The 27128-nt window shown below is 41.5% G+C and overlaps 1 protein-coding gene across 1 annotated transcript in view; it reads left to right on the top strand.

Moving 5' to 3' along the window:
* Positions 1 to 5255: 5255 nt before the first annotated feature.
* ADTRP (androgen dependent TFPI regulating protein) overlaps positions 5256 to 27128 on the top strand; it is a 28897-nt gene continuing 7024 nt past the window's right edge. Inside the window, exons 1-4 of the mRNA XM_065752338.1 lie at positions 5256 to 5453; positions 12627 to 12761; positions 14145 to 14246; positions 24779 to 24894. Coding sequence (XP_065608410.1) covers positions 5301 to 5453; positions 12627 to 12761; positions 14145 to 14246; positions 24779 to 24894 — 506 coding nt within the window. The 5' untranslated portion in view covers positions 5256 to 5300. The remainder of the gene's footprint in view (positions 5454 to 12626; positions 12762 to 14144; positions 14247 to 24778; positions 24895 to 27128) is intronic.

Raw genomic sequence — 27128 nt, 5'->3', positions numbered from 1 at the left:
ACTTTTGATACAGGCCAGGATACTGTTGGCCTTCTGGGTTACAAGCCCACACTGCAGGCTCATATCCAGCTTTTCATCCACCAGAATACTTAAGACCTTCTCTGCAGGGCTGCTTCTCCAAGTCTGTGCTCATATCTGGGATTACACCAACTCAAGTGCAACACCTTGCACTTGGCCTTCAACAGAAGAGATATTAATCCCCTAAATTCTACCTAATGGTTCTGACACATGAAAGGTATAGGAAGCCTGGCTGTCAGTGAAGACTAAGGCAAAGAACTCAGTGAATACCCTCAGTCTTCTCCATATCTGTTGAAGCTAGTTCTCCCTTCTTATCTTCGCTGGAAATATTTCACTGCAATGTCATAATTTTCATTCATTTAACATTGTCACAAGTGTCAAGTTAGTTATTATTATGCAGGAACTTTTGATTCTGTATCACAATGACATTTTGTTGAATAAATGCACAGTTAAAACATCAGCACAACTCACTGTGGGGCACAGACTGAAATCCACACAAACATGGCCACCTGCGGCATCCAGCTTCTGCCAGCACACCAATTGTCACCACAGAACCAAAAAGCCCCTATTCACTTTGACAGCTTAACTTAGAACAAGTTTCTAAAAACTAGTCAGAAGAAGCTTGTCGAGATAAGTCACTTCCCATCTTGGCCTTCAACATTCACATAAGTAAAATCTCCCAGAACATAAGGATGAGAGGCCCATGTAGAAGGTGTCTTTTTTCAACATTTGAACTTCTCTGCTTTCCATGAACAATAAGTAGCAGTTGCAGCACTCACTAAAATACAGAGAGCAAGCAGAGTCTCAGGGTATTTTCTTTGGGCTGTTTATTGGGTGCAGCTATCACTGCCACGCAGCAAGGCAAAGCTCTCGGCCCATGTTAGCAGTTATAGTATTTTTACATTTGTCACTCACACAGCTTTGAGGAAGAGCTGGAAAACTCAAACCCCTAGAAGCTACTAAAACCCAAGACAAATAAAATCAGAAAGAATTAAGTCTCATGAATTACACTAACCGCATGATTTTTGCGAGCTTGCCTCAGGATTTGAGGATGCTTGGAGCAAACTATACCAGGCTTGCAATTTTGTCAATTATGCTTCATTCTGAATGTCAGAACAGTCACAGAATTGTTTCTATAACCGTTATTACAAACGTCCCCAAGGATATAAAGCTCAGGCAGACTACTTCTACATGCTAAAAAGCTTTCTTGGCTAATGTTCATCATACGATGCATCTTTACACAAACCCCTACATTACCAACAGCTACCAGAACTCAGCTAAGATACGCTCTATTAGATCTGGAAACACTCACATAAAATATAGAAGAAGCCATAGAAGGGCAGCCATAGGTCCTGCTTTAGGGGGTGCCACCTTCAACAAAAGCCAGCTTGTGAAAGCAGTAAGTTAACAATGAACAATTTATGATGTTCAAGCCTGGGATAGTAGAACTGCATTAATGATAAAAACAAGCATCAGAAAATTAGAAGAAAAACTGTACTTACCTTACCTTGCTCTTTATGCTTTGTTCATCCAATAAAATCCATCCGATAGAAGCAAATTCCATTTTCACATCACTCTCAGATTCTTAGAACATGCTTAGGAAAGAAGCTAGGCACAAAGACCCCAATTGGCTTTCACACCCTCCAAAACCTTTCTTGCGTGGCTTGCTTGGCTTTGAGTCCTTCCCTCCCACCTGCCCTTAGTGGCAGCCACCTGCTGGCAATTTCCTGCTTAGCCCCATTCTGGGGAAGCAACACTGGAAGCAACACTGGCAGAAGGCAAAACTTGCCAGCATAAAGTATAAGAGAATAGTGGATAGGCACCTCATCAATCACTGCTAGCCCATGCAAAAGCAGGAATATTTGTTACTATCAGCAGAGGCAGCTTCCAAGTCTTTGGACAGAGCCCTTCCTTTGCATTACACCTTGCACTCCATTTGAGTACATAATCACACATGCATGCATCATGGGGATAAGGGCTCATCACTCCCTTTTTCACTCTCATTAGAGACAAGCTGAGGTGTGAACCAAGCACTGCATGGTAATGCTCAATAATGGTTGGGAGCCTGGAGGTATTCTGCCAACCATTGGAGACACTGTTGCATCTCAAACAGACACACCGATCTATGATTGTACCATCACTGTACCTGAACCATACTAATCGTAGAATCACAGAATTGTTTGGGTAGGAAGGGACCTTAAAGCCCACCCAGTTCCAATCCCCTGCTAAGGTTAGGGCAGCCACCCAGCAGATCAGGCCACCCAGGGCCTCATCCAACCTGGCCTTGAAAACCTCTGGGGATGAGGCATCTGCAGCTTCTCTAGACAGCCTGTGCCAGAGCCTCACTGCCCTCTGAGTAAAAAATTTCTAATGAGTGATTGAAGGCCATTTCACAGCAAAGCCAGGTAAACTGGCTTAACTCTCTCCTCTAGAAGAGAATATAATCAGAGAACGTTTCGCATACGTAAGGTGTTTTGCAGCTTTGGATAGACATTACTGTCCTTCAGTTGAACCACATTAATGCAGCAAGTGGGAGCCTCCAGTTTCCTTCAGCAAAAACTCAGCTGTCACTGCTCAAACCAGATGAGCCCCTGCAGCAAACTGGGAACATTAATACATTCACGTAGCTCAGCTGCACGCATGAGCTGGGATGTGGAACCAAGCAGATGGATAATGGGATATCCTCTGCCCATTCTGTTTGCTCTGCAGCAGTGCTAGATCTGCCTACATCCTGATGTGCTCCCTCTTTCCCCTTTCTCTTTTACCCTTGCAAAAAAAAAAAAAAAAAACACACAAAAAAAACCAGGATTGAATTTTCTGTTCCATTGAACTTTGAATAGATGTATATCCCAATGGGGACAAGGCAAAACCATAACATGGTTATATAATGTACTGTTTTGCCAGTGTATTTCCTCCCTGCACTGTACTGGCAGCACAAGGACTCTGAATCACGGTGTGTGAGACTTCAGACGTACCTGGCACTCGTCCTTCCTTTGTGGTTTTTCTACATCTGAACTACATTCCCTAGCTAGGCTGAAGGATACGTGTACTGCTTCCCGTAGATGGGAAAACAAAGCAGATGGTCTCAGTCTGTAGGACAGGTGTCCACATCAAAAAACTGTCACCATACTTGACACCTTCTCAGCCCTACTGGCCACGATTCTCCAGAAGAGAAAAACATACCTTGCCATTTTGCATATATTTACATTTATTTGCATGAATTCAGGAACCTGCTGAGCAAAAGCAGACATCTTCCTGTTTTTAAAGTTGTGCTGTAGCAAATCCATCAAAAAGACTGGTGCGAATATAACTTCTTAAGTGATGAATGCCAGGTGCCTTTGATATGCAAATCAATAATAAAAAGGGCCTTTCCATACCATACTCCTATTCTGCTCCTGCCTTTTGTTGTAAGGATGAGTCTTAATATGTCTTAATGAGCTGCAGAGGAAGTAACTCATGAATCATAAAATCATTAAGTTGGAAGAGACCACTGAGATTATCAAATCCAAACACCAGCCCGTCTGCATCGTGCCTACTAACCATGTCCCTCAGTGCCACATCCACACAGTTCTTGGACACTTCCAGGGCCAGTGGCTTCACCACCTCCCCTGGGCAGCTGTGTCAGTGCCTCACCACTCTTCTGAAAATAATTTCTTTCCTAATATCCAACCTGAGGGATGCAACTTGAGGCTGTTACCTCTCATCCCACACTGCCCTTCACCAGAATGTGAAGGCAACTGAACACTGTTTTCTGCTGGGTTTCCTTGGGAAAGGCCAGTGGCCTTGTCAGTGTCCAAAAACATATTCTGTTTTTTTTTCCTTCTCTATTTGTTTTCTGTTTTTCTCCTCCAACCTCAAACAGCCACAGAAGCATTTACATCTACATCTTCCTAAATGAGTCAGAAATATCTCATTTGGGCTGGAATGCTTAGGGTACTGGGATGTGGGTAGTCTGAACTAGGGGAGAAGCCAATGAAGTCTTACTGAGAGAGCTGTTTCCCAAAATACATGCAAATTGCTGCCTGAGTTCACAGCAAATCAACCCACATGGAGTCTTATGTCCAGTATCAGAGGGGAAAAATAAATGCAAGGGAAAAATACAAACCAACTCAAAGCACAGCAGATTCTCATTGTTCCCTCTAGGACAATTGGAAGTACAAAAAGACATCATCTTATACAGTGTGCTTGACCAAAGCCAAGCCCTGTCCAAGAAAAACCTTTGCATGGGCAAGAGGAGCACCCCACTGCCACATCCTGCAGGTCTTGAATGTGGTAAAACACCCAGGGGGCAATTACTGCTAGTGGCACTGCGATTATGGGGGCCCAGATACAAACTGTTTGGTGTAATGTCCAGTGCTAGCCAGGGCATTTTGGCAAGGTGGGAGGGGAGGAAAAAATGAGCATTTCCATGGGAGCTTCACTCTGTGGCCATGGTGTGAGTGCCAGTTCTGTTCCCCTTTGCTGCAGCTGGTCACACTATGGAAGAGGTTGTCTGGAGATGGATGGCAGCAGATAGGGGAGCAGATGAGTGAGGAGTTCTGCTCAGTGCTCTGGCGTTGTCACCCACGCTCTTGCCCCATGTCTCCATCCCCACCAGGGTTTCGTTTGTGAAGGGCTGCAGCTGCACACAGCAGTGTGAAAGAGGCTGAGCCATTTCCCATAAAAAATGTCAACACTCAGTGTTTTTCAACTCAGAGAACTTTTGCCTACTAATCCTCTCGGCTTCCCTCCCACCTCCCCAGCCTATTAACAACTCGGTTTCTCTTTCACTGAGCACTGTGTTTCCCTTTGGCACAAGGAAAAGCAGTCACAAAGGCTGCTCAAAATGAGCCAAAGATGTGCCTGCACCTGGAGCAACAAGCAGGCAGAATGATCCTTATTTTCACTCACTCGTTTGCACCACAGTCGGTTACAGAAAATCAGCAGGAAAGCTCCCCCCTGACTTTTGCATTAAAAAAAAAAACACATCACCAAAAAAAACTTATGTAACTCTGCAACTAATCTTTGCTAATCTTGAGCAAGGCATTTAAATCCAGGGAGTAAGCCTATTCTTCCTCTCGCCCCGTCCACCTCCAGCCTCTCTTTGCAGTAAAAAGGGGAAAAACAGAAGCAAGGTTTACAGCGTTGTGAATATTCCTACCAACGTGATAAAGTGGCACAGGGGCCTGAGTCTGCTCAGAAGGAACAATCCTTCCCACCCTTCTGCCTCCCATGCACAGCCACTGAGGGCCTTAAAAGAAAAGCTGCTTTCAGACCGATTACCACTTGCTTTTTGCTAAAGCATGGAAATCTCTACTCTCGCAGCGTACCATTGCCTTCTTCTTGCCTGGTATTTTTTTGTCCTCTATTCGCTCGCGCATCTAAGAACAGAAGAACGGCCATCTGAAGTGTTCCTTTACGGTGGGCAGTGGAAATATTTGACAGTCCTCAATCTGGTAAGCAAATTGTGTTGTACAGTGATACCAATATGTCTATTTGTTTGTCTGCCGTCTGTGCCTCCAGACATATGCAGCTGGTGGATTTGCTGCTGTTAAACTGCTTCCTTTAACAGTTTATAGCCCAAAGGGAGCTCAGTGAGTGCCCGTGTTCATGAAGTGAAATGTAGTCACAGGTTTTTATGCAGAAAGAGCACTGGCTGGCAAGCTGCTTGGCTTCTGAAGAGTAAGTATTCCACAGTAAGCTTTGTGAAAGATGAGCTACCAGAGAGAAGGTGGGCACAGAGTATGTCCAGCCAGGACATGCAGGACTGATGCATGCAATCAGACTCTTAACTAACAGTTAAGCAACAGCAATGCACTTTATCATGCTGCTTGCAGTTTGGCTTTCACTCTTTAATAGGTTGCATTTCCTGTAATTTCAAGAAAGGGTGAAACAAAGCATGGCATAGTGTTAATTTCAGCATTCAGAGTTTGAAAATCAGTTTAGAACATAAGGGGAAGAAATTCCAGCCTACAGAGAGATGCTTGTGACACTATTACATGTGTTTTAATGGTGCTACCAACTGTTTGCTGCATTTCCTAAAACGATGCTGAAAAATGTAGACCATAATGTGTTCTGGTTCTCCTAACATTATATGAAGTAGACATAAAATGAAAGTGCATGAGATATGTTGAGGTTGAGCACTTGTTCACAGTCCAAGAGGTTCATCAGTGGCTTGCAGTGATGGCAGGAGTGGTGTGGAAAAGCTGAGCACAGGGAGAGGATTCCTGCAGGTGACAGATTTCAATTAACCTTAAGGTGACAGAGGATGGACATCCCATTGGTCTTTTGTTCATTCTATGTGACCATCAGAGTTAAATATCAGGGGAAAGCCTAGCTCTGAGTGTATTTATATTTAATTTTACTCTTCAGAAGGAGATACCTCACTGCAGAGATCATTGGAAGCCTAAGGTGTCCCCAGCTCCAAGCAGGGCCTTTGGACACCCTCAAGGATTTGGGAAATATAGTTCCCTTCCAGACTCACCCTTTCTGTTATTCAAGGAAATATTTGCAACCAAATGAGTGGCTGACAACCAGCTTGGGGTTCAAGGAGCCGCAGAATCCTTGTCAGTGAGCAAGCACCAAGTGGAAGGGTGAAGGCATACGTATTGCTTCAGTCAGAATGATATATGTGTGGCTTGTTGCTGACTTATCTTCATATCACTACACTTAGGCTTTTTGTGAAATTTTCTATTTTATTTTATTTTATTTTATTTTATTTTATTTTATTTTATTTTATTTTATTTTATTTTTGTTTTTTTTTCTGAAATGACAACAATGAAAATGGTCAGGATTCAACCACTTTGTGGATATTCAGTACCTCATCCTGGGACATCTGTCAGTAGACTAGAACATCTATAATCAACCTGGACAAGCTGCTCCATGTGTGCCCAGCTCCTGTCCTTTGTGGTTTTTGGGGCTTTTGTTTTTTTTTTTTGGAGTAAAGCCGTCCCCAGTAAAGCACCAGACATGCCCTCAGTCAGAACAGCACTTCCATCCTGCATCCCCAGGCACAGTTATAATGAGATCTACCACCTAGTATGCCACAAAGCCCTAAAGCAGCAGGCTGAGAGCAGAACACAAGTGCACATCTCCCAGCATTTTAGGAAGTAGAAATATCCATTGGAATGAGTATTTAGCTTCTCTTGAACTTAGTATCCAGCAGTTGATCAGGGAAAGGCTATGTGCACAAAGGCAAGGCTATGTGTAGGTGTAAAATGATCTTTCCAGAGTTCTGCCCTCTCAGCTTGCATTCCAGTGGCATCCAGATTTACCCATCTGGAAGGTAAACCCAGGCTGAGATAGTACTTATTCAAAGCCTACTTTTCATTTCTATAAACAAAGTTCATACCTGTTTATACTTCTGGTTCCTTCCATGTCCCATGGCAATGAGTTCCACAATACAACAGCGCCTTGTGTGAAAGAGAATTCATTTTGAAAGAGCTTTTCATTTTCACCATGAATTGGGTGCCCATTTACTGCTGTGTTACAATTTAATTGTCCATCCTTGTTCGCTTTCTCTTTGCTGCTCATTACAAACCTCTACAAGATTTCCCCCCCTGGTTATTCTTTTCTTCAAGCTGAAAGTCTCAGTCTTTTTCATCTCTCTTCACAAAGGGCTGCTTCTTTCATTAAAGCTTCCTTGTTGCCCTTCTCCTTATGCTTTCTAGTTTCAGGAAAGGGTAAGTAGGACAGACTGCAGTGATCGAGCTCTGAGCACATCACATGTATTTAAATAGTGGCCTAAAGGTGTTTCCCAGTCTGTTTGTTTCTTAAAAAGTCTTAACTTTCTGATTCTTTTTTTCTGATGACCACTGAGCAAGGAGCCAACAGTGTGAGGCAGCTGTCTACACTGAGCCCCAGATTTCTTCCCTGAACAGCCATAGCTAATTTAGGGCCCACCATTTCAAAACATATAACTGAAGATTCTTTTGTCCTGAAATGCTCTGCTCTGCATTTACCAACACTGATTTTTGCCTTTCTATTTGATCTCTCAGGCACTCAGTGCCATGAGATTCTTTGACAATTTCACAGTCAGGCTTAGTTCCCACAGGAAAAAAAAAAAAAAAGACTTACAAAGCTTTGCTACCTTTACATTCACTCTCTTCCCCAGCTCGTTTATGAATCTGCTGAGCAGCTCAGGTCCCATTAAAACTCTGTGAGCAGGGGCTCTTGCTCCACTTCTTCAGTCTTTCATCTCCTGTCTTTAACCATGCATTGATCTGGTAGCAACTCTACAATGGAGCTGTCAGCCAGTGGGGAGGTAGTGAAGAGCTGCCTTGCTGTTATGCAGAAAAGGTGACAATAGTGCAGGGAGTGCAAAATTCCTCTTCCATGATTGGCAGCCCTTCTGCCTCAGAGAAGTTGCCTGACACCCCAACTCTGCTGCGTGGGATGGAGCCTGCCCCTAAGGTGCGTGTCCCCAGCACTGCATTTCCTTGCATCCCCTGAAACTCAATGGTGGCTCACAGAGCTCCTTCCATACACCAGTGCCCACAAACAACCACTGTGCTGTGCTTCTTCACAACTGGGAATAGACCCAGGAGTGCCTCAGGTTGCCAGGAAGTACAGTGCCATGGAAGACTTGAGAGGCTCCCAGCACACTGATGCAGAGGAGCTGCCACTCTGAGCTGTGCCCTTGAAGCTTTCCCCAGAGCCATGCAGAACTCTGCTTCAGCTCTTCTGTCTCATTCCTGCCAGGCCATGATTGCCCGGCTTCTGACATCACTTGGAAACTTTCCACAAAAAAATTCCTCCTAGCAGTTTGGAAGTGTGTTTTAAAAAGGCAAAAAATTCAATCCAGCAGAAAGCTGTTGTGGCCAGCTTGCTCCAATCTGAAATGGAAATACAGGAAAACATGATGATTTCCAGGAGATGGGAATGCAGTTTGACTCCCAGCTCTGCTTGATGGTCGCTGGCAAAATTTCTTCTAGATACAGTCCTCTTTGGGCACTGCACACAATGCCTTGCCAGACATGTGGTGCTCCCAGGTGAGCTGCAGCTCTGATGTACCTTCACTTTCATTTATCTATTTAGTGATCATAGCAATCAAGATTCAGAAAGGAAACAACATTTTTGTAGAAATAAAAAAAATGAAAAGTGGATTTTGTACCAAAGGACTTAATTGACTGACTCCTGAACAAGCAGAAATATTATATAAAAGCAGTTCTGCATTTATTTGTCTGTGATGCAGAAGAATACAAACAGAATCATTCACTGCCTGAAATAGCTGACCTCATGAAAATCTGCTCTTTGCCATAAATCTATTAGTAAAACATTGAACAGTGAGCATACTACACCTTTAAAAACTATTAATTGCATTCCTACCCTATTTTATTCCTTGTGCTTTTGTCTCATATAGATGAAATATTTTCAGTTCTTCTGAAAGTTGTTTTTTTTACATATTTCCAAACAGACCTTGCATTTACTACGCCTATTTTTCAGATTGTTATCCTGTGAAGGTGTGTGTGTCTGCTCTAAGTGTTGACTGTTATATCTAATAGGTCACCCCAAATTATTAGATTTATTCCCCCTTCTGGGCAGAGTTTGGAGCCCAGTTTATTTCTACAAGTTTGAGAATTCAATAGGTACATATGACTGCTCTTACATGTGAAAGTGAATTTTGTCAGGTCACTTAAACAGAAACAGCCCTTTGATAAGTGAAGCAGATAAAAATTATAGTTTTCCTTTGTCACAATGACTCTTAGTTTGGAAAATGGATCTGGCAAATGAAGGGTTTCTATAGCACCTAGAACCATGGAGTTGTGCAGGGTCTGCAGAGGAAAGCAACATCTCTCCAAAAGAGATAGTCATATCTGTACACTCCCCTTTGGGTAAATTGTTAGCTTTTTGAATGCTTCCAATCTTTGGGAAATTCACGGGACATCAGGAATAATTTCATGTTTTCATGTCCTCTTTTTTTTTTTTCTTTTTTAACCTAAACATTTTCCCAACATCTCTTTACATTTATAGAATCATTTGAGCGGGAAGGGACCTTTAGAGGTCATCTAGTCCATTAGTGAAGGACTGCATGATTTAGATACACCTTTTTCTTACAGGAATAAGACCAAGTATGGAAGACTGCAAGTTGGGAGCTCTAATTGAAGTTAAAGTTGGCCCACCCTGTCATAGGGATGGTTCTTGCTAGGTTCAATTTCCTGCTCTGAAAATTATTCATATGTCTTAAAGTCCATTGCTTCTGAAAATACAGGGTGACCACAAAGTAGCCAATAACTCTTTGTATCCACACCAATGGAAAGAGATTGAGTTATGAGCAGTACATAAAATGAGCTGCTGAGATGGAATTCAGACTTCTTCAGGAGATGCTCTTAGTGCTCAGCTAGAGAAAAGGATCAGATTACATATTTGGATAAGTACTTTCCATTCAGAAGATAACATTCTTCTCCTCTAAATAAGACAGAACACTTAACAGACTGACATGGCTGTTTGGAACTCTCTGTTTCTTTTCAGACATGTTTGTTTTAATTAATTCTGAAGGGTCACGGGGAGGGAGAAGCCTATCTCTGTCCCATGACTAATATAAGGCTGAACATGAACAAGATAATAATAGTCCCATCCTCTGGGAACCATGCCTTTCCCTAACAGCTTTATTGGTCATTAGTCACTATGTGTCACCAGCCTGTCACCACCCTCATGCTCATTTTTCAGGCTTTTTACAGAAAGTTACTGCTGGCCCTACAGGCTTTTACAAGAGCTTCTGTTTATTGCCAGGTTTTTCTTAGCTCTTCAAGGACTTGGTTTTGTTGTCTTGGTGAGGCCAAGCACTTGGGCATGTGTTTGGGTTGAGCGTGTGTGTGGCTCTAAGCACACCGTGCTCTGGCACATAATTCTATGAACCAGAACCATGACCTGGAGGGCTAAATCCCCAAGTGGATTCAGATTCATGCCTGGAGAAGTTGTGGATGCCTCATCTCTGGAAACATTTGGATGGGCCAGATTGGATGGGGCCCTGGCTGACACTGAGTGGCAATCCTGTCTATGGTAGGGGATTGGAACTGGATGATCTCTGAGGTTCCTTCCAACCCACAAGCCATTCTATGAAGTTGTGCTCGGAACCACAGAGGCTAACTGTAGTAGTGATGGAGAGAGTGGGAAAGAGAAATTCACATTTAAAGAGCTGGTTTGGACACCTTGGAGTTGAATAAAACTATGTATGTATTTTTATATAAAAATGCAGCTGTTCATCTCATGCACTTCAGAAGAAATGTGAGGTTTTGCAGCTGAACCAGGTGATGTGTGACCTCATCCTGAATGACCGCCTTGGTCTCTAAAATGTTCTATCAAAGCTTGCAGAAGTACTAGTGTGAAGATGGGTGTGTTGAAATCAGTGCTTCCTTCCCTCAGTCCTTTTCGTAACAGGGATTTTGGAAGGAGAAGTGTTGCACTAATTTTGTCCCCTCCCAAGCACCACCCTTCTTAGCTCTTTCACAAACTAATGAAGTAATCAGCAACAACTTCAGATGCTTTTCTTGAAATAAACATTGATTCAGAATAAGATCATGGCAAAAGAGATCTCATCCTGAAAGCAACAGTACAGCATCTGAGCATCAGTAGCTGGTCCAGAATTTGCAGTAGGCTGATTTCCCCATGTTGCATCACCTTGGTCCACTCTACTCTTAAAGAAGAGGTCACCCCATAAATTAACAGAACCAAACTAGACTCAGCTGTCTGAACACCAGATAGCAGGAGAAGATTTTTTCTGCTAGGCTTCGGGTATCTGACATATCTGGTTCAGCATGAGCTGCTGTGTAGCACTGTGAAAGAAAACGAAGTAATCAGAAAAAACACTATTGGCTTAAACCACAATATTCTGACAATTTAATACACAATTTTACACACAATTTCACTTGCAATTTGCAGAATTCTGTTTTGTCACATTACACTTACCTGACGTTTACAAAATCCTCCTACCACCCTACAGCCCTACACCCATAACATGCATATGATTTATAAGAAAAACCTCACACACTCTCCAAAATTCATTAGTTATAAATTATTTAATGTACTCAGTGTTAGTTAGTAAAGTCTGGATTTCCACTTCCAAGCACTTGAAATCCTTCCCTGAATCCCCATGAGTCAAGAAATAGAGGTTCTGGTTCGGTAACTTCTGCAGCTGATTTTTATATTGTGGAGCATTCTGAACTCGCCTTATACAGCCCTGGGGTCAGCTGCACTGTGAGTCCCCAGAGAGAAGGCTCTGCCTTTGACTAAACCATGGGAGAAGCTATCAAGCAATAGCTTTACAGGAAACACCTCCTGGCATATTGCAAATTTTGTTTACTTCTGCTCCTCCTCAGATACACTGAACATAACAGTTAACATATAAGGTGCGATGGAGCTGCTTTCAACATGTTCTTCCATTCCTCGATCCGAATCACATGACACATCTCTGTTTAGTCTGTTAAACGAGATACTGTTAAAGTTATCTCCCAAACTACTTTATTTAATCACTTGCAGTTAGTAAAAAAGATTTTGCCCAAAGCTATTTCCCTCACGCGGGCTTGCAGCTCGCGAACAAAACAGCTCCCTGAAGAGCAAGAATGGAGTTCAGTGAGGAACATGCTAATTAAAGCTGGATGAGTTTCCCTCATTAGATGTAATTACTTTAGTTTTTGCAGGCTGTCTTCTATGGGGTGTCCTTCCTGGCTGATGTCTTGAGGCTAATTAAGGAACTGCGATGTGCTAAGTGCGTAATTTCCAGCAGAGACCTTCTCTTCAGTGTCCTGGCTTTCCCAGTGTCCACAGTAAGTAACCTCTGTACATAAAAATAACATTTGCATAGATGTGAATAGCAAAACATGCACGTATGTTAAATAAATAAGGATGTAGACCTTCTTTTACCATTTGAAAACAGATTTGGACCATCTAGAAGAGTTGATGGTGTTCAGATCTTTGTGTAATCCTTTAGCATCCATGATTGAATACAAAGCCTCTTGCAAAAACTTTAGGGTTGCTGTCCCCGAATGAACAGAGATTGACCCCAAAGGGTAAAGTAGAACTCCCCTGTTAATCTTATGTTCCAAATAGCTTTGGAGTGATCCACTTAGGGCATTTCTCAAAAGGGCAGCACAGGCCAGAAGGACATGAGAGGGTGCCTGGGAGACAACAGTGCCTCACACCTCCTGCTCTAACTCCAGCATGACTTTAAAGTAGCACTGAAGAGGTACAGCTTCACAGGACATAACTGTAGTCATAGCCTACATCAGATTGACCACGGACCACCTAGTCCCTCACAGACAGTACTGTTTATCTGGTGCTGGGTGTTGGAACCCATGGGTTACTTTAACATGTGAGTACCACTGTGTGCGAGTGAAGCCTGCAATCACCGCTGAATCTCACTGGGCTGAGAAACATTTTTAAATCTTGTCCCCAAGTACTTCAGCCAGCTGTCTCGCTGAAGAAAATCTGCCAAGGATGGAGACGGTGGCATGAGCTTATTTATCTTCCCTGCACAGCAATATTCACCGTGTGCAGTCCTATCCCCCATGCACCTTCACCAGGACAGAGGTACAAAGTAGTCGCATTCTCCCAGCTTATTTTCAGGAGGCACAAGGTATGCTCAAATAAAAAGTCAGGCCAAGAAACTGCAAATCAGCTTCCAGCTATCGGTAGCTGACAGCAGAGTTTGTTTCCTCCTTCTCAGTTCTCCCACTGTAAATCCTCCTCTATTGGAAAAGATGGGTGTCCACCATGTTGCTTGCATCTGAAAATTAGAAATTGGGCTTATAAATTGTGAAGGTAGACCAAGTTTTAAGTGAACTGCCTTAGCGAGGTCTGGTTATACTTCATTACCAAGCAGCGTGGCTTGACAGCCAGTCCCTCAAAGAGAACTTTTGGACCATCAAAAAATCCCATCTGCGCAGGGAAAGAACATTTAAAGTTAATCATGCATTCCACAGAAATGTCAGTGCTGTCAGTTTATGAAAGGAGTTTTCTCACACTATCAGCACAGAACAGTGAACCTCAATGTAAATTCTTTATGCTGTAACATGCGAGATACGTGAGATTATCTGGCAATATCACCATGGGAGATATTTTACCTTCTCAAAAACGAAAGCACTACCCGAATCCCATCAATTCCATTTCTCCCATTTTGAAATGTCTTTCCTTTTGCGTTTCGTTTCCAGTTTGTTTCTATATCGTTTTGGATCCTGTATACCTACAACCGAGAGCTCGTTTACCCCAGAAGCCTTGATGGAGTCATTCCATCCTGGTTAAATCACACCATGGTGAGTAACAGACACCCCTGCCTCTTGCACAGCAGAGAGCCTTGGCAGTGTGTGTCCCACCATTGCGTTGGGCAGCTTTCCAGAAAAGTTTTACAGCTTCTTCTTTCTCACCTCCTCCTTCCTGCTTATCTGACGTTGATGTTGAGCTGTACACAACAAACAGATGCATGTGCTTGAAGTTGCCTTAAGAAGCCTTTTAGCACACCAGGAATGTCAGTGAATCATTGCTTGTCAAACCTCTGAAGCCAATGAAATGATGTGCAGTCACAGGGAAGAAAAACCTTCTCTATTTATTGTAGCTCGAAAAAGAAATTGTTTCTGCAAACAGAAGTCTATGAAATACAAAATGGCTGGGACTATAACGAAGAGTTTCTTAATTTTATTTTAAAAAGGTGAAAGAACCAAGAACATCTGACAGCTCAACAGCTAATAAGCTAATGTGTGCACAGCTTTGAATAGCTGAATTGAAATGATTGTTTACAGATTTCTAAAAATACTTTCCAGATTTCTCCTTCATTTGCTCTGGCTGTTTTTATGATGTGTTAAATAATCACATATTTCTCATCAGTCAAGTGTAAGGAGGATGACAGTAACGTGGAAACCGTGGGTGGATTGTAAGGTCAGGGAGGCCTCATGGGGCTCATGGGAAGGGGGAGAGAAGGGAGAGGTTCAGAGCTAGACTGAATCGGAGAAGCCAGGAAGTATGAAATAAGCACACACAAGTCTCAGCTTCACTTCTCTCCAGACTTCATTTCTTAAGTGCAACCCTTTTCAACCCACTGCAGCAGCCCACGCTGTGTTTTTAAGGTAAATTAGTTAAGAGTTTTGAATAGCCCTTTGGTTGAGGTACGTGTTTTTGAATGTATGTGAATGGAATCCAAACACATGTAGGCATGTCCGCACTGCTGATATCTGACTGATAAACAGCAGCCATCGTGCACTTTTAACCTTATCACCTGCTCTGCCCACAAAACTGTCTCCACTGGGGCTCTTAGGCAGCAGTGCAAACCCCTGAATAAATGGAGAAAGGCACCATTCCTTTTAAACCCAGAAAAGATTCCTTTTGTTCCCAATATCATAATGGCTTCAGGTCCAGGATTGGTATTGGTGACTGGCTGAATTATAAAATCTTCACAGTAGAAGTACTGAGGAGGGGGGTGGCACAGAATGGTGGTGAGGGGAGACAGGCTCTGCTTCTTGTTTTAATCTCTGCACACAGCTGAGAATTTGCCCTTTCCATTTCCACATTTGTTTATGACACGGAAGGTTAGGAGCTGCAAGAACTTACTGTTTTATTTCATGAGGTAGAACTATCTGCAGGAACTCCTAAAATGTATTCGTTATAACATTTTCCTTACCCTACCTACATCTACATTTCATAACAGAGTCATTTTGACAACAACAAAAAGCTTTTCCATTTCAGAAATGTCAAAAACGAGTGTTAAAAAAGGAAAACAATTCTTCCTCAAAATTATTTTGACGAGAGAAACTTCACATAAAGCAAGCCTCTATCACAACCTAGTATTTTATTTCTAAAGCTCTTAATACACTGCAGACATCTTGTGCTTGACAGTTTCTGGGTGGTAAATTTTCTTTCCCTTAGCTATTGAGTGTAAGACACCTGCCATGAGTGCAAAATGATCCCTGCAATTGATAATCCATGCGTTTTGGGACACTTCTATCATGGGGCCTCATAGAAGTCATTTGTACACCAATAACCAGAGCACACTGTGCACTGCACTGCATTGTCCAGCTTGGAACTAATCTGGTAAGCCCTCCAAACAGAAGCGTTTGGTAGAACGACCACTTCTTCGTCGCTGTGGAAGCAGTTGAGGTGTGTAGCAAAGTTCTTTTTGCTGAAGGCAAAGATTCTTCTAATGCCGTGATAAAGATTTGGAAATAAATCCTCAGTGCCCTTTAGAAAGAAGCTCTCTTTCAGTCTTACAAAAAGCTTAATTTCCAGCCCACCAACATTCAGGTCTTCAGTCTTAGCTGAGGTATTTCTTTCTTCCAGTTCAAAATACTCACTGGGGAGATCTGAGGAGCTGCCAACATTTTAAGGGGCAATCTCCCGAGTACTGATTGCCCAACAGAGCTTTTTCTTTGGGCTCACTTTCTTGCACATTGCTACTCTTTATGGCTCTGAGATTACAGACAGTTCACAGCAGATTGAGGCAGCATCTATCCGGCTTTGGTGGAAAAAGACATCAGTGTATCAGCAATGTACGTCAGTGTTGTATCATTTGCAGTGGGAGTTTATCTCAGACTATTTTAACATGGTAAACAGGGAAAGCATATGTTGTTATGTAACTAAAGAATGAGCCTAAAAAACAAGCATACAAAATCACTTCAGGAATATGAAGTTTCCTGAGTCCACAGTGATACTTCAACACTTTCCCTGCAAAAATGAACTAGCCACTTATTTTTCTCACATTCCTTGCTCTCAGAGTGGGAAGGTGTCAGCGCCTTCCCACCAGGTAGCCAGAATCATCCAAAGCTTCCATTTTAGGCATGTTTTAGCAGACTCAGTTGAAACATTTCCTATTCTGCAGAAAAGATGGCTAATGCAGAAAAGAATCTTACTAATAACTGAGAGAAGCTCAATACTTCAAGCTACGTGGGGTTCTCTTATAGCCTTTCTACTGAGTTTACCCCAAAGGCTCTGCCTCAGTTCCATCTTCTGTTTGGCTGGGATAACAATGCTGCTTTTGTACAAAGCTTTGAGATTCACAGAAGAAGAAAAAAACACTACTTTTGTCTCCAAGAAAATAATTGTATTTTTACAAGATTTTGTACTAGAGTGAGATGTCTGGGACAAAAGATACGCTGGTCTATTCATCAAGAAAAACTGTTTATATCTTTCCAGTTATCTCTTTTCAAGCAATATCTGGATACTCTCCAGAAGACCACTAACTGCTGGAGACAGCTTGGATTAAATCATATGCATGTATTATTCAACTTAATGGTAGTTTAGGGGAATACCACGTTTTGAAGGGGCTGATGGAATTGAATGCTAAACAAAAAAGGGCAATGGTGGGTCAGAAGAGATCACTCAAAAATACTTCAACGTTGACCAGATGCATTTCCAAAAATGGAAATACTATAGTTGTCTTTCCATAAAGGAGTTTTTATTTTATTTTATTATTATTATTATTGTTTTATTTTTGTCTACATGTCCCAATTCCTGTAGAACTTATTTTCTTAAAAAAAAAAAAGCATTTTCCTTTCCTGAAAAAAAAAAATAGCATCTAAGTATCCTAGGCATTCTAATGACACGTAGTTATGAATAGTTCTTGTTTTCTGAAGACCTTGTAAGCTTAATAGCTAGGAATTAAAAAGGAGCAATGATAAATTGAGGCACAGAAAAAAAATCACTTAACTGGCAGACTCTCAGCAAAGTGGACAACAGAAGTCATATCATCTGAGCCTTTCAAGCATGTTTGAACTTTGCTCTGATGAAGCTAAATTGACAAGCAGAACCTGAGAGCAAAAAGTAAATGCAGAGAAGTCAAAAAACAACTTAGGTTCCTGACAGTAAGAAGTGGTAGCAAGACTTGACATTCTTCTTCTAATCTGGGAGCTTCTTGGTGTCTACAAGCTGCTTGTTATTCAGTTAAACCATTGCCTTCCATATGTGGACACAGATAAACCAATAGAAATGTGTTGGAACAGTATGGTTTACCTCCATCTGGAAAAGAAAATGAGGTATCTGAATACAATTCACTCTTACTCATGTATGAGGGTATCTATGTGGATGATTTCATACTTCTGTACTCAAGGAAGCTACTGTGACACTGACCAGTCTAGGGAATGCAAAACCACTGTGTAGAGCAAAACCTGCTTGTCCAGACCACTCCAATTTCACTCCTGCTCCAGGCGTGTACAAAAGAACAGTTTCATTTTGTGGCCATCCCAAACAGTTATTCTTGCAATTAGTATTTAACGTTTAATAATTCTTGTTACTTACACAGGAGACAAACATTTCAATTTGTTTGCATTTCACAGTATCTCAATTGTAAGCTGTCTGGCAACTATGGACATTCGTAGGCTTCCAATTACTTTCAGCTTTTGGCAAAGAAGAAGAAAGTGTGCATGAGGAATATGGCACATTCAATTAATCACCCCACACAATTTAAGTGCAAAGATGCTTCGCTTTCCCCAGCACTACATTTTTTTTTCTTTGAAGTTTCCCTTTTTGTTGACATAAACTCATTTCCTCAGGGAGAAAGTATATGTTTCACAGACACACGTTATGGCAGGGAATCCTCCCTGGCTGCTGCTACTCTGGCATGCACAGGTGCAGTCCCTATGTCCCACCCTGAGAAGGAACATCTGGATAGAAGTATTCTACAATGAAGGATGTCATCTCAGTCCCATGTCAGCTTCCAGCTGCAGTGCAACATCAGCTCCTAGACTATGCATCTAATGCCAGGCAGAAATGCAATTAAAATTCTGTCTTTGACACTGATACAAAACGTTTGTTAGTAAGTATTCAGATATTCAGCCAGGACCTTGTTTGCAAAAATGCCTACAGGAAATGTCACCTCTGATGCTGCTTTACCTTTGATCATACAGTTGGTCTGATGTTTCATCCATTTTCCCAAACGTGCTCCCCAACTACCTACATGTCTTTGAAAACATGGAAAAAAATAAGGCCTTTAAGACAAGCATGAGTAGGCTCGGGAAAGGCAGACACAGAGAGTAGCTGAAGTTCAGTGCAGAGTGCTGCTGGACTTAAATTGAACAGTAGCTTCCCAGCTAATTTGGTACCACATCTGCTTATGATAGATCCTTGTACTTCCTACTCTATCTATACAAGTTTGAATAGTTTGAGACATCCTGAGCATTCACTGATGGCTAGGATTGTAACAGACAGCTGACAACTTTGAGAGGAAATCAGTTATGTAGCTAAATATCTTAATGAATATCTTACTAAACTATGCTGCTTAAATCTTTCCCACTCCAAAAAAAAAGAAAACCAAAACCAAAAAAATAACCCCCCCCAAAAAAAAAAAAAAAGAAAAAAAAAAGGTTTGAAGAAGAATTAAAAATGGATGAGGACAAACAATAAAATAAAATTTTAATGGAGGCATTTGAATGAAGAGAGTATCGTAGCAAAATAAATCCGAAGAGGGAATTTATCTCAAGATGAAGCCAAGAAAGGAGAGGACATGCTGGGATCCAGAAAGTTATGAGGAGTATAAAACTAAATAGTGTTGATGGTGACAGGAAGCCATTTAGTTTTATTATGAGAAGATACAAACGGGTATCTACCATGAAGCGTTCTCAGCAGACAAGCACTGTTGGGAATTTGCCTGAAAAAATAGATGGGCAGTTCTTCAAATGCACTTAATGGTGTCCAACTGAGCCCAATTAAATTTAGTTTGGCCAGTGGTAAATGTTTTTAAAAATCCCCTGCTAAAGTCTCCCATATTAATGGAAAGCAGACAGAGAGGGTATGTAAATCCAGACAAATGAGGAACAAACATCTATGGTCAGCCGTGGCATCATTTCCTTGACTCTGGAGTCAAATAGGGTCAAACTGAGTCAAACTGAAATGCACGCATTAGGCGTATGAGTGATCTCAGCAGCTCTTGGGAGAATATTCATGGACTTAAAGCTCAGCAAAGCTGGAACCTGCAGCTGAACTACAGCTCTAACCAACCCTGTCTTCTTAGCCCTAGGAAACTTGCTTTTACTTATATTCTCAACAGCACAGTAAATATATAATGTTGAATAAAGAAACACAAATTACACAAAATATCATGTATTGGAAGTGAAAATTCCATGTGGTCTTACCCAACAGTGGAAATAACATCCAGTGAGGACTGTTTATCTCAGTTTAAACTCATGAACCTGAAATGTATCCTAGGAAACAACTGACAACATAGGGCAGGAAACAAAAGAAGAGAGAAACAGGAAAATGTTATAATTTCATCGTTCTCTGTAGGAGACAAGCTAACATGCCAATATTTCAGACAAAGTTCAACATATGTTTAAGAAGCCTTTCTCCCTGTAGTCATATGCCAAAGTTCATGAGCAAAAAGAAGAATTTACAGTTTTATAATTAGGTCTGATTCACCTTAGTTTGTCAGAATAAGAGCAAAGAAATCAAATCCAAGCTGAATATCCTAAAAGACATAAAGAGCCATGGGTGACTTTTCAGTCAAATGATTGGAAAAAGAATTCAGAAAAATAAATGTGTTTTGTTAATAAAATGATGATTTTGGAAGTCCCATTACATTCATCTTTCCACGCTAAAAATAAAATAATTACCACTCAAAATGCTTCTATCCTTACTAAACTTGTAAGCTTTGAGCTTTCCTCAACAGAGATTGTTAGACAAGTAAATTAATACTTCAAAGAACAGAAAAATAAGTACTAACAGTTTTCCTACCAAGATAAAAAATGTCTCTGTGATTCAGTTTGGTTCACTGACAGCCAGACCAGTACACACTGTTGTTGTTATACCCAGTTTTCCATCCCTTGCAGTAAAATAGTTCATTCTCCAGTATAATTATTTTTGACAGTTTCATTGCTTATACGTGAAACTGAGAAGCTGTTAATTGAAATAAAAAAAATGAGTCACTGTTTCCTACAGATTTCGACAATATTTTGATCCGTGTCAATCTGACCTTAATTATTAAGTTTTATTTAAAGAAAGAAGCAAAACTTTGTCTTTGAATTTGGCCCCATACAAATGCTCTACTCTTTAGAAAAAGCATACCTAAACAGGGTTGAAAGTTTGCTTAATGAACTGTGGACTAGAGACCAGTGGTAAAAATAATGAGAGAGAAAAAATACATCTTTTTTGAGGAGGATGTGAAAGGACTTTAAAACCTTTCAGCAGACATGATTAGCTATGATACACAGCCTATTGCTAATGATGCTGCCAGAGTCGGCGTCTATCAGCTATGAGTGGGAAGTCATCTGGAAAGCTAACGGAGTGTCATAGGCAAAGGGCATGCTCTGCATTCTGTAGCAAGCTACACGTTCCTCTGGTATGTGCTATATAAATATGTATTGTGAGGAACTCATCTGGTCTTGTAAACATGCTCTGTTATTCAGTAGAAATTCCACTGTGATTTTACCACTCATGGACAAACTGGCCTTGGCAGAAACATGTGAAGTCACCAGCAGATTCTAGGATGGCAGAGACACAAGGAAAGATTTTACTACATGTTTTCCAAGCCAGCAATTGGTTTCTAGATTGTATGTGTAAAGAGAAGAGAAACTTCATATCCAAAACCAAAAGATTAAACATTATAATTCTGAATGTGCATGAAATAACCCAGAACTATCTGTCTTGAGAAGTTATCTGCACAACAATTTTAAATGGCCCTTGGCAGAGTATCTAGTTAGCACACACAACGATCTCCTAGCTAGGAAAAGCTAAAAATACATTGTTATGTAAAACTGGGTTAATGTATGGCAAAATATGTTTAGAAATCTACAATGATTTGTATAGAAAACACGGCGCGTGCATTAATAAATTCTCTACGAGTGTCATTATTAGATTTGGGAGGAAAAAAGCCTTTCCATGCTACAACAGACTTCTTTCTTTTTGTTTTTATCATTTTTTCTACTTTTTTCTCTTTCCCCTTTTTCCTCTTCCAAATCAGGATAGATCCATTAGCTGAGAGAAACTGTTCACAAAACAAGAGGCAGGCAGCCCTACTCACAATTTTCCTGCTCTTGGTTGCAGCAGTACCCTTCCAGCAAGAGGGAATCTCAGCTTCAAACACTTATAAATCAGTCAGAGCAGAAATATAAACTTGTTCCTACTTCTAAACTCTTGTTTATTTCCAAAAGTACCTATATTTTCAGCTTTGCTAGTGACTTTCAAACTTCTTTTGATCCACAGGATTCTGAGTATTTTCTCTAACTTCTCCAATAGGGGAGGACCTACCAAAAAATGACTAGTTCAGCAAATCAGCATTTTCTAAATCAACATGCAATAAAAAGGAGAGCTCCCAGCTGCCTCTCACAACTACTACTGGTTTCCTAAACTTCCCCATTGTCAACATGTTAGTGTAGTGGGCTTGCCTTTACTCCCAGTGAGTATATTGGAGAGCACTGCTCTGCTGCCTTGTGAGGTCAAAGTGCTGCAGCAGGATGTCTTGAGCCATCATCTGATTGAAGCAGATGAGAGAAATTGAGAAATTGTAAATGAGGTGCAAGACTGCCTTTCTCTCTTCTTCCCCTTGGTTAAGCAAGTAGAAGTGCTGGTAGTCTTAGTCATGATTGCATTCTCTCCAGAAAAGGAGACACCCTGTTTCTCCTAGCTTTCATCCTCTCCTTCTGCATGCTTTTCAGAATGGTTCAGTTTATTAAGTCAGAAGAAAACTGAGGCTTGGCAGAAACACTCTCAAGTTTTTGTCTTAGCTTCTTCTGTAGAGCAGTTGTTCAGCTGCCCTAGGTCCTTGCTTCTCTGCTTGTCCTTACGAGATGTTTCCCAGAATAAAACCTCTCTTGAGGGAAACTGAGCCAATCATTCTTGGTCCTACCTGTGATGGATGCAGAGAACTCAGTCATGACAGTCATTACTGTATCAACATCTCAAGTCTTTAAAATTCTCTCTCGTTTTCCTTTTCTCTCAAGATTCAGTAATGGATTTCTGCTTGTCTTTGGACTGCTTTCCCATTCTGGTGTTCTCTTGTCATTTGTGCTGTTCTTTCTCTAGGTGTGTTCCAAATTATTTGCCCCTGTCAAAGTGGGGTGTCCTTGATCAGAGGCAGAATGCAAGCCAAAATATCATCTGTGTCAAATAGAGTAGAACAGTAACTTCCCAGATTACATGCAAGATTCCTGTTAATATTGTGCCAGAGCATCACATGCATTTTCTATTAAAGCAGCATCATACCGGTGAATTGTGCTTGTTTAGCATTCACCCTGAGAACAAAAAGCCTCAAACTAAGGAAATAAGTGTATAAAATAAACCCTACCTGAAAACTGTTTGCTTCAACAATGGATTATTTCACCAGGTCACTAGTACTAAATTCTTCTTAGTACAGCAGAAATACAGCTGGAGCAACCAGCTTATAGCTGTTAAAACTGTTTAAATTAATTAAAGTACTAGCAATGGCATTTCTTGTTACCCGAAGGAATTTTGTAGGCTGTTATATGTCAGATGAAAACCAGGACTTATATCCACTTTGCATAATGGACAAATCCACTGTGAAGGCTAAACCCTAATTGTGAGAACAAAGAAGTTTTCTATCATTGCCGTCTTCCATGGACATCTCATTTTTGTTTGAAGACAATCAGCTGCCCACTCATAGGAAAAACAAAACAAAACTAACCACCACTATGATGGCGGTATGCATCCTAATGCATAGATTTTTGAGTGAAAGATTGTAACAGGGATTATATATGAAAAGAAAGCGTATGCACTGGAGACATTTTTCTGGTTAAATGAGTGAGGGAATCATTTGTAATGATACAACTAGACCTATCCCATCACCCATCAGGGTCACAGAGCTGAAGAATACCTTTGTGAAGCAGAACAGAAGAAAATACTGGTGCCAATAAGTGAGAGAAACTGGAACATCAAGTAAATCGTTTCTCTCTGTTTTCTCTGAGAAATAATAACTGAGACAGATGGGTTGTTTTGGTAGTGCGACAGCCAGGTATGAATAGCAACTCCCGCGGGTACACTGAGGGTCTTGAGGGAGTGTGTACTGTCAGCTGTTACTTGGCAGCAACAGACAAAAATGGATGTCTGCCTCTTAAAGAAACAGATATAGAATGTTTTCATCCATGCTATGCACATGCACATTTAGAGATCAGTGTGCATCTAAGGAATTTAATGTGTATTTGAGGTATCTCATACTACATACAGCAATAAATCTTTCGATACCATACCTTTTACTTAGAACAGTTTCTCACAAATATATACACTGAAGGTAATAGAACCACTTCCTTTGGACAAGAGGAAATGTCCTACTGCACATCCAGCAAGTTGTGACTTTACAGGAGAAACAAAAAATTATTACTTCAGTGTTGGTTTATTTTCTTCTTTTTTTTTTTTCTTCTATTTTTTAAATCTGTGCATCTTTCTCTGCTGTCCTGTTCACATTCTCCCATCATCTATCACTGAGACCATTTATTTAGTTACTAGGATTTTAATTGACTAGCTGGCAACAAACTTTGCAATAGTGTTCCCCATTGTACCTCATTGACTGCTTTTGTTGTGTTGTTCCCCAGTGTTATTTGCAATTTCTGTGGTAGGCACTGAGATTTAGAACTGTTGTTTGCTAGTACAGAGAAAAGATGTGAAAGGAAAGATCATCTTTTTCAAAGTAACACAGACCTTCCTACAGGTGGACCTCATTATAAAATTTTACAACATACTGGCAAGAAAATGACAGTGCTTGTTACTGTAGAGGTGCTTCTTCACTATGAAAAATGATGTGTGTTTGTATGCAATTACATCCAGCACTGTTAAACAGCCCTCTGCCCATATGCTGGCTCTACAGCCTTGTGAGCAGCAACTCAACTACTCTGTGACACACTCTTTTTTTTCTCCATAGCACACAGCTGTTTTGCCTCTTGCTCTCCTGGAAATCCTTGCCACACCGCATCGCTACCCAGCAAAGAAGAAGGGACTGTTCCTATTAGGATGCGCCTCTTTTCTCTATGTCAGTTGGTAAGAATAATGTACTTTAAAACATATACTTCAAGTGACCTGCTTTGTAAAACAAGGCCACACTCTACACATATGCTAAGCTCCCTCGCAGACAACAGTCTGGTCTGTGGATAAGCCATTTAAACACCAGGTGAGACTCATGAAGACAATTTCCAGATGCAGGCAGAGAAGGTTTCTTCCGACTCAGTACATCTCCTGAGGCCACACCTGGTACCCCTTGCTCTTCCACCGCCTCTTTAAAAAACGGTCCTACATTATGAGAAATGCTGGGGCACTTTGAGTTATTTCTGCTGGGCTGAATTTCCCCTTTTATTTCCATCAGTACCACCACATTTACCCCTGCTTTCTGTCTTGACTACTGCCAAAACGCTAACTTTCAAAGTCCAGGAGCCAGGGGAGCAGTAAGGAAGAAGAACTCAGTTTGATGTTTCACAGGGGCACAAGTCTGGATTTAGAAACTTGAGTTAGGAAGTGATAATCAGAGTCAGGTGCAAAGTGACAGGTACCGAGAAAGCATCTGCCCCACTTCCACCTCCATCTCCACTGCTGGACACCACCTACATTTCCAGCAGTGTGCCCAATTTTATCACCACCTTGTCTGAGAGGGATCCTGAGAGGATAAAGGCCATAAAGTAAGGCCTTGCCCTATCTGTAGCCCTCCACCCACCTCCTCTATGTGCCGCACACCTCTGGAGCTGGGATTTGCATCCATTCCTGCTCATAGCATCCAGGTTATGGGTAGCAGCCAACATTTCAGATCACTCTGAGACTCAGTTCTGGAGTGGACGTGCATAGTTTCAGGGTATGCTCACCCTGAGCTTTCTGAGAAGCAGCTGTAACCACGCAGGGATCCAGCTTTCCCACTTCCACCCACTCGTTAGATGAGAGTACTCTCAGCCCACTGAATGAAACACAGGAAAAGAAAATAAGTGGCACAGATGAAACACTCCTGTGATGCGAGACCTGCAGGAGCAGCTTTGGAAGCAGCAGACTTTAGCTCTACATTATGCAACCCAGTTCAGAGCCATTTATCCTAATCCAGCCCGCAGCCTAATACTATTACAACTGTGAGAGATGTGTTTCCCTGCCAAGTCCTTTCCAGTCAGTCCCGACTGATGCCCATGAGGAAGTCTGAAGCACACAGAACCACTCCCCAGCTCCCCAGTGAGCACCCTGCCTCGGCACTGTAGGTCACAGGTGGATACAGAAGCAACCTGCCATGTGCTGTGACCACAGGACAACATCTTCTGCCCCTGATTTCCAGCCAATGTTAACAATGAATGGGGAATGTTAACAGTGGAGGCAGCTCTCGCAGATCCTGTTCAGTCAGAAATTGATCAGACTGCCTGTTTGTGTCCTTCCTGTATCTTCTCTGAACTGGCCTTGCATGGTGCTGGGCTCTTTGTTGTTCTTGTCCCCTGTGTCCCAGGGCCCGGGTACCTGGAATAAAGGCTTCTTAGGAGTACAGTGCTGCCACTTTCTCTCCTGAGATAATGAGTAACCTCCCATCTGCCATCCTTGCACCTGAAGCCAGAGACAAAAGATTCCAACTAACAGAAAAGGTTTTCAGTCTATGCACTGAAATCTTAACACGTGCACATATTTCACTGTTGGTGCTGCAACCTGCTGAATAAATAGCCCTATTTGGTTGCCTATGTTTCACAAGCAACACAGAGTGCTCCCTAAAAGCCTCTTTTTGAGTTGCCACTGTTGTCATCACACTGTCCCTCTTCTAGCATCGATGGGCTGAGAGCTGCCAGGTCTCTGCAAGGCAGTGAGAAATCAAGCAGTTGGTGACTTCTTGCACCAGATACTTGCCTCTAATAGCTTTGAATATCCATAGGATTAAAAAAGAAAAGTTAATTTTCAGCTATATGACATCAAGGCAAAGAGAACTGCTCGGCCTGTTAATTCTTGCATGGATGGATCTCGCATCTCCTGCCTTACTCCTGGAGCCATCACATTGAAAGCATTGAGCCATTCTGTGGTCAGAATGAATAAACTCATGAACCTGAAGGTATGTCCCATGACAAAAACCTAGCTATGCACAACTTCCACCAGGTCAGAAAGCTGAAAGTGCTTTAGTGCTGCTGAACAGTCAAGTAATTTTTTTTAAGTTCAAAATTACCAGTTGAAGTGCTTCCTAGCAGGAACTCCAGCCAGCTAAATTAAATCAAGATAATCTATTTCCATATTATATAAAGGCATTTTTTGCACAGTTTTATTGGTTGAGA

This window comes from Cyrtonyx montezumae, unplaced genomic scaffold (assembly GCF_038088225.1).
Source record: "Cyrtonyx montezumae isolate F1298 unplaced genomic scaffold, pur_monq_1.0 scaffold_8, whole genome shotgun sequence".
Lineage (NCBI taxonomy): Eukaryota > Metazoa > Chordata > Aves > Galliformes > Odontophoridae > Cyrtonyx > Cyrtonyx montezumae.
The sequence above is the reverse complement of the archived record's forward strand: the minus strand, read 5'-3'. Positions and strand labels throughout refer to the sequence as shown.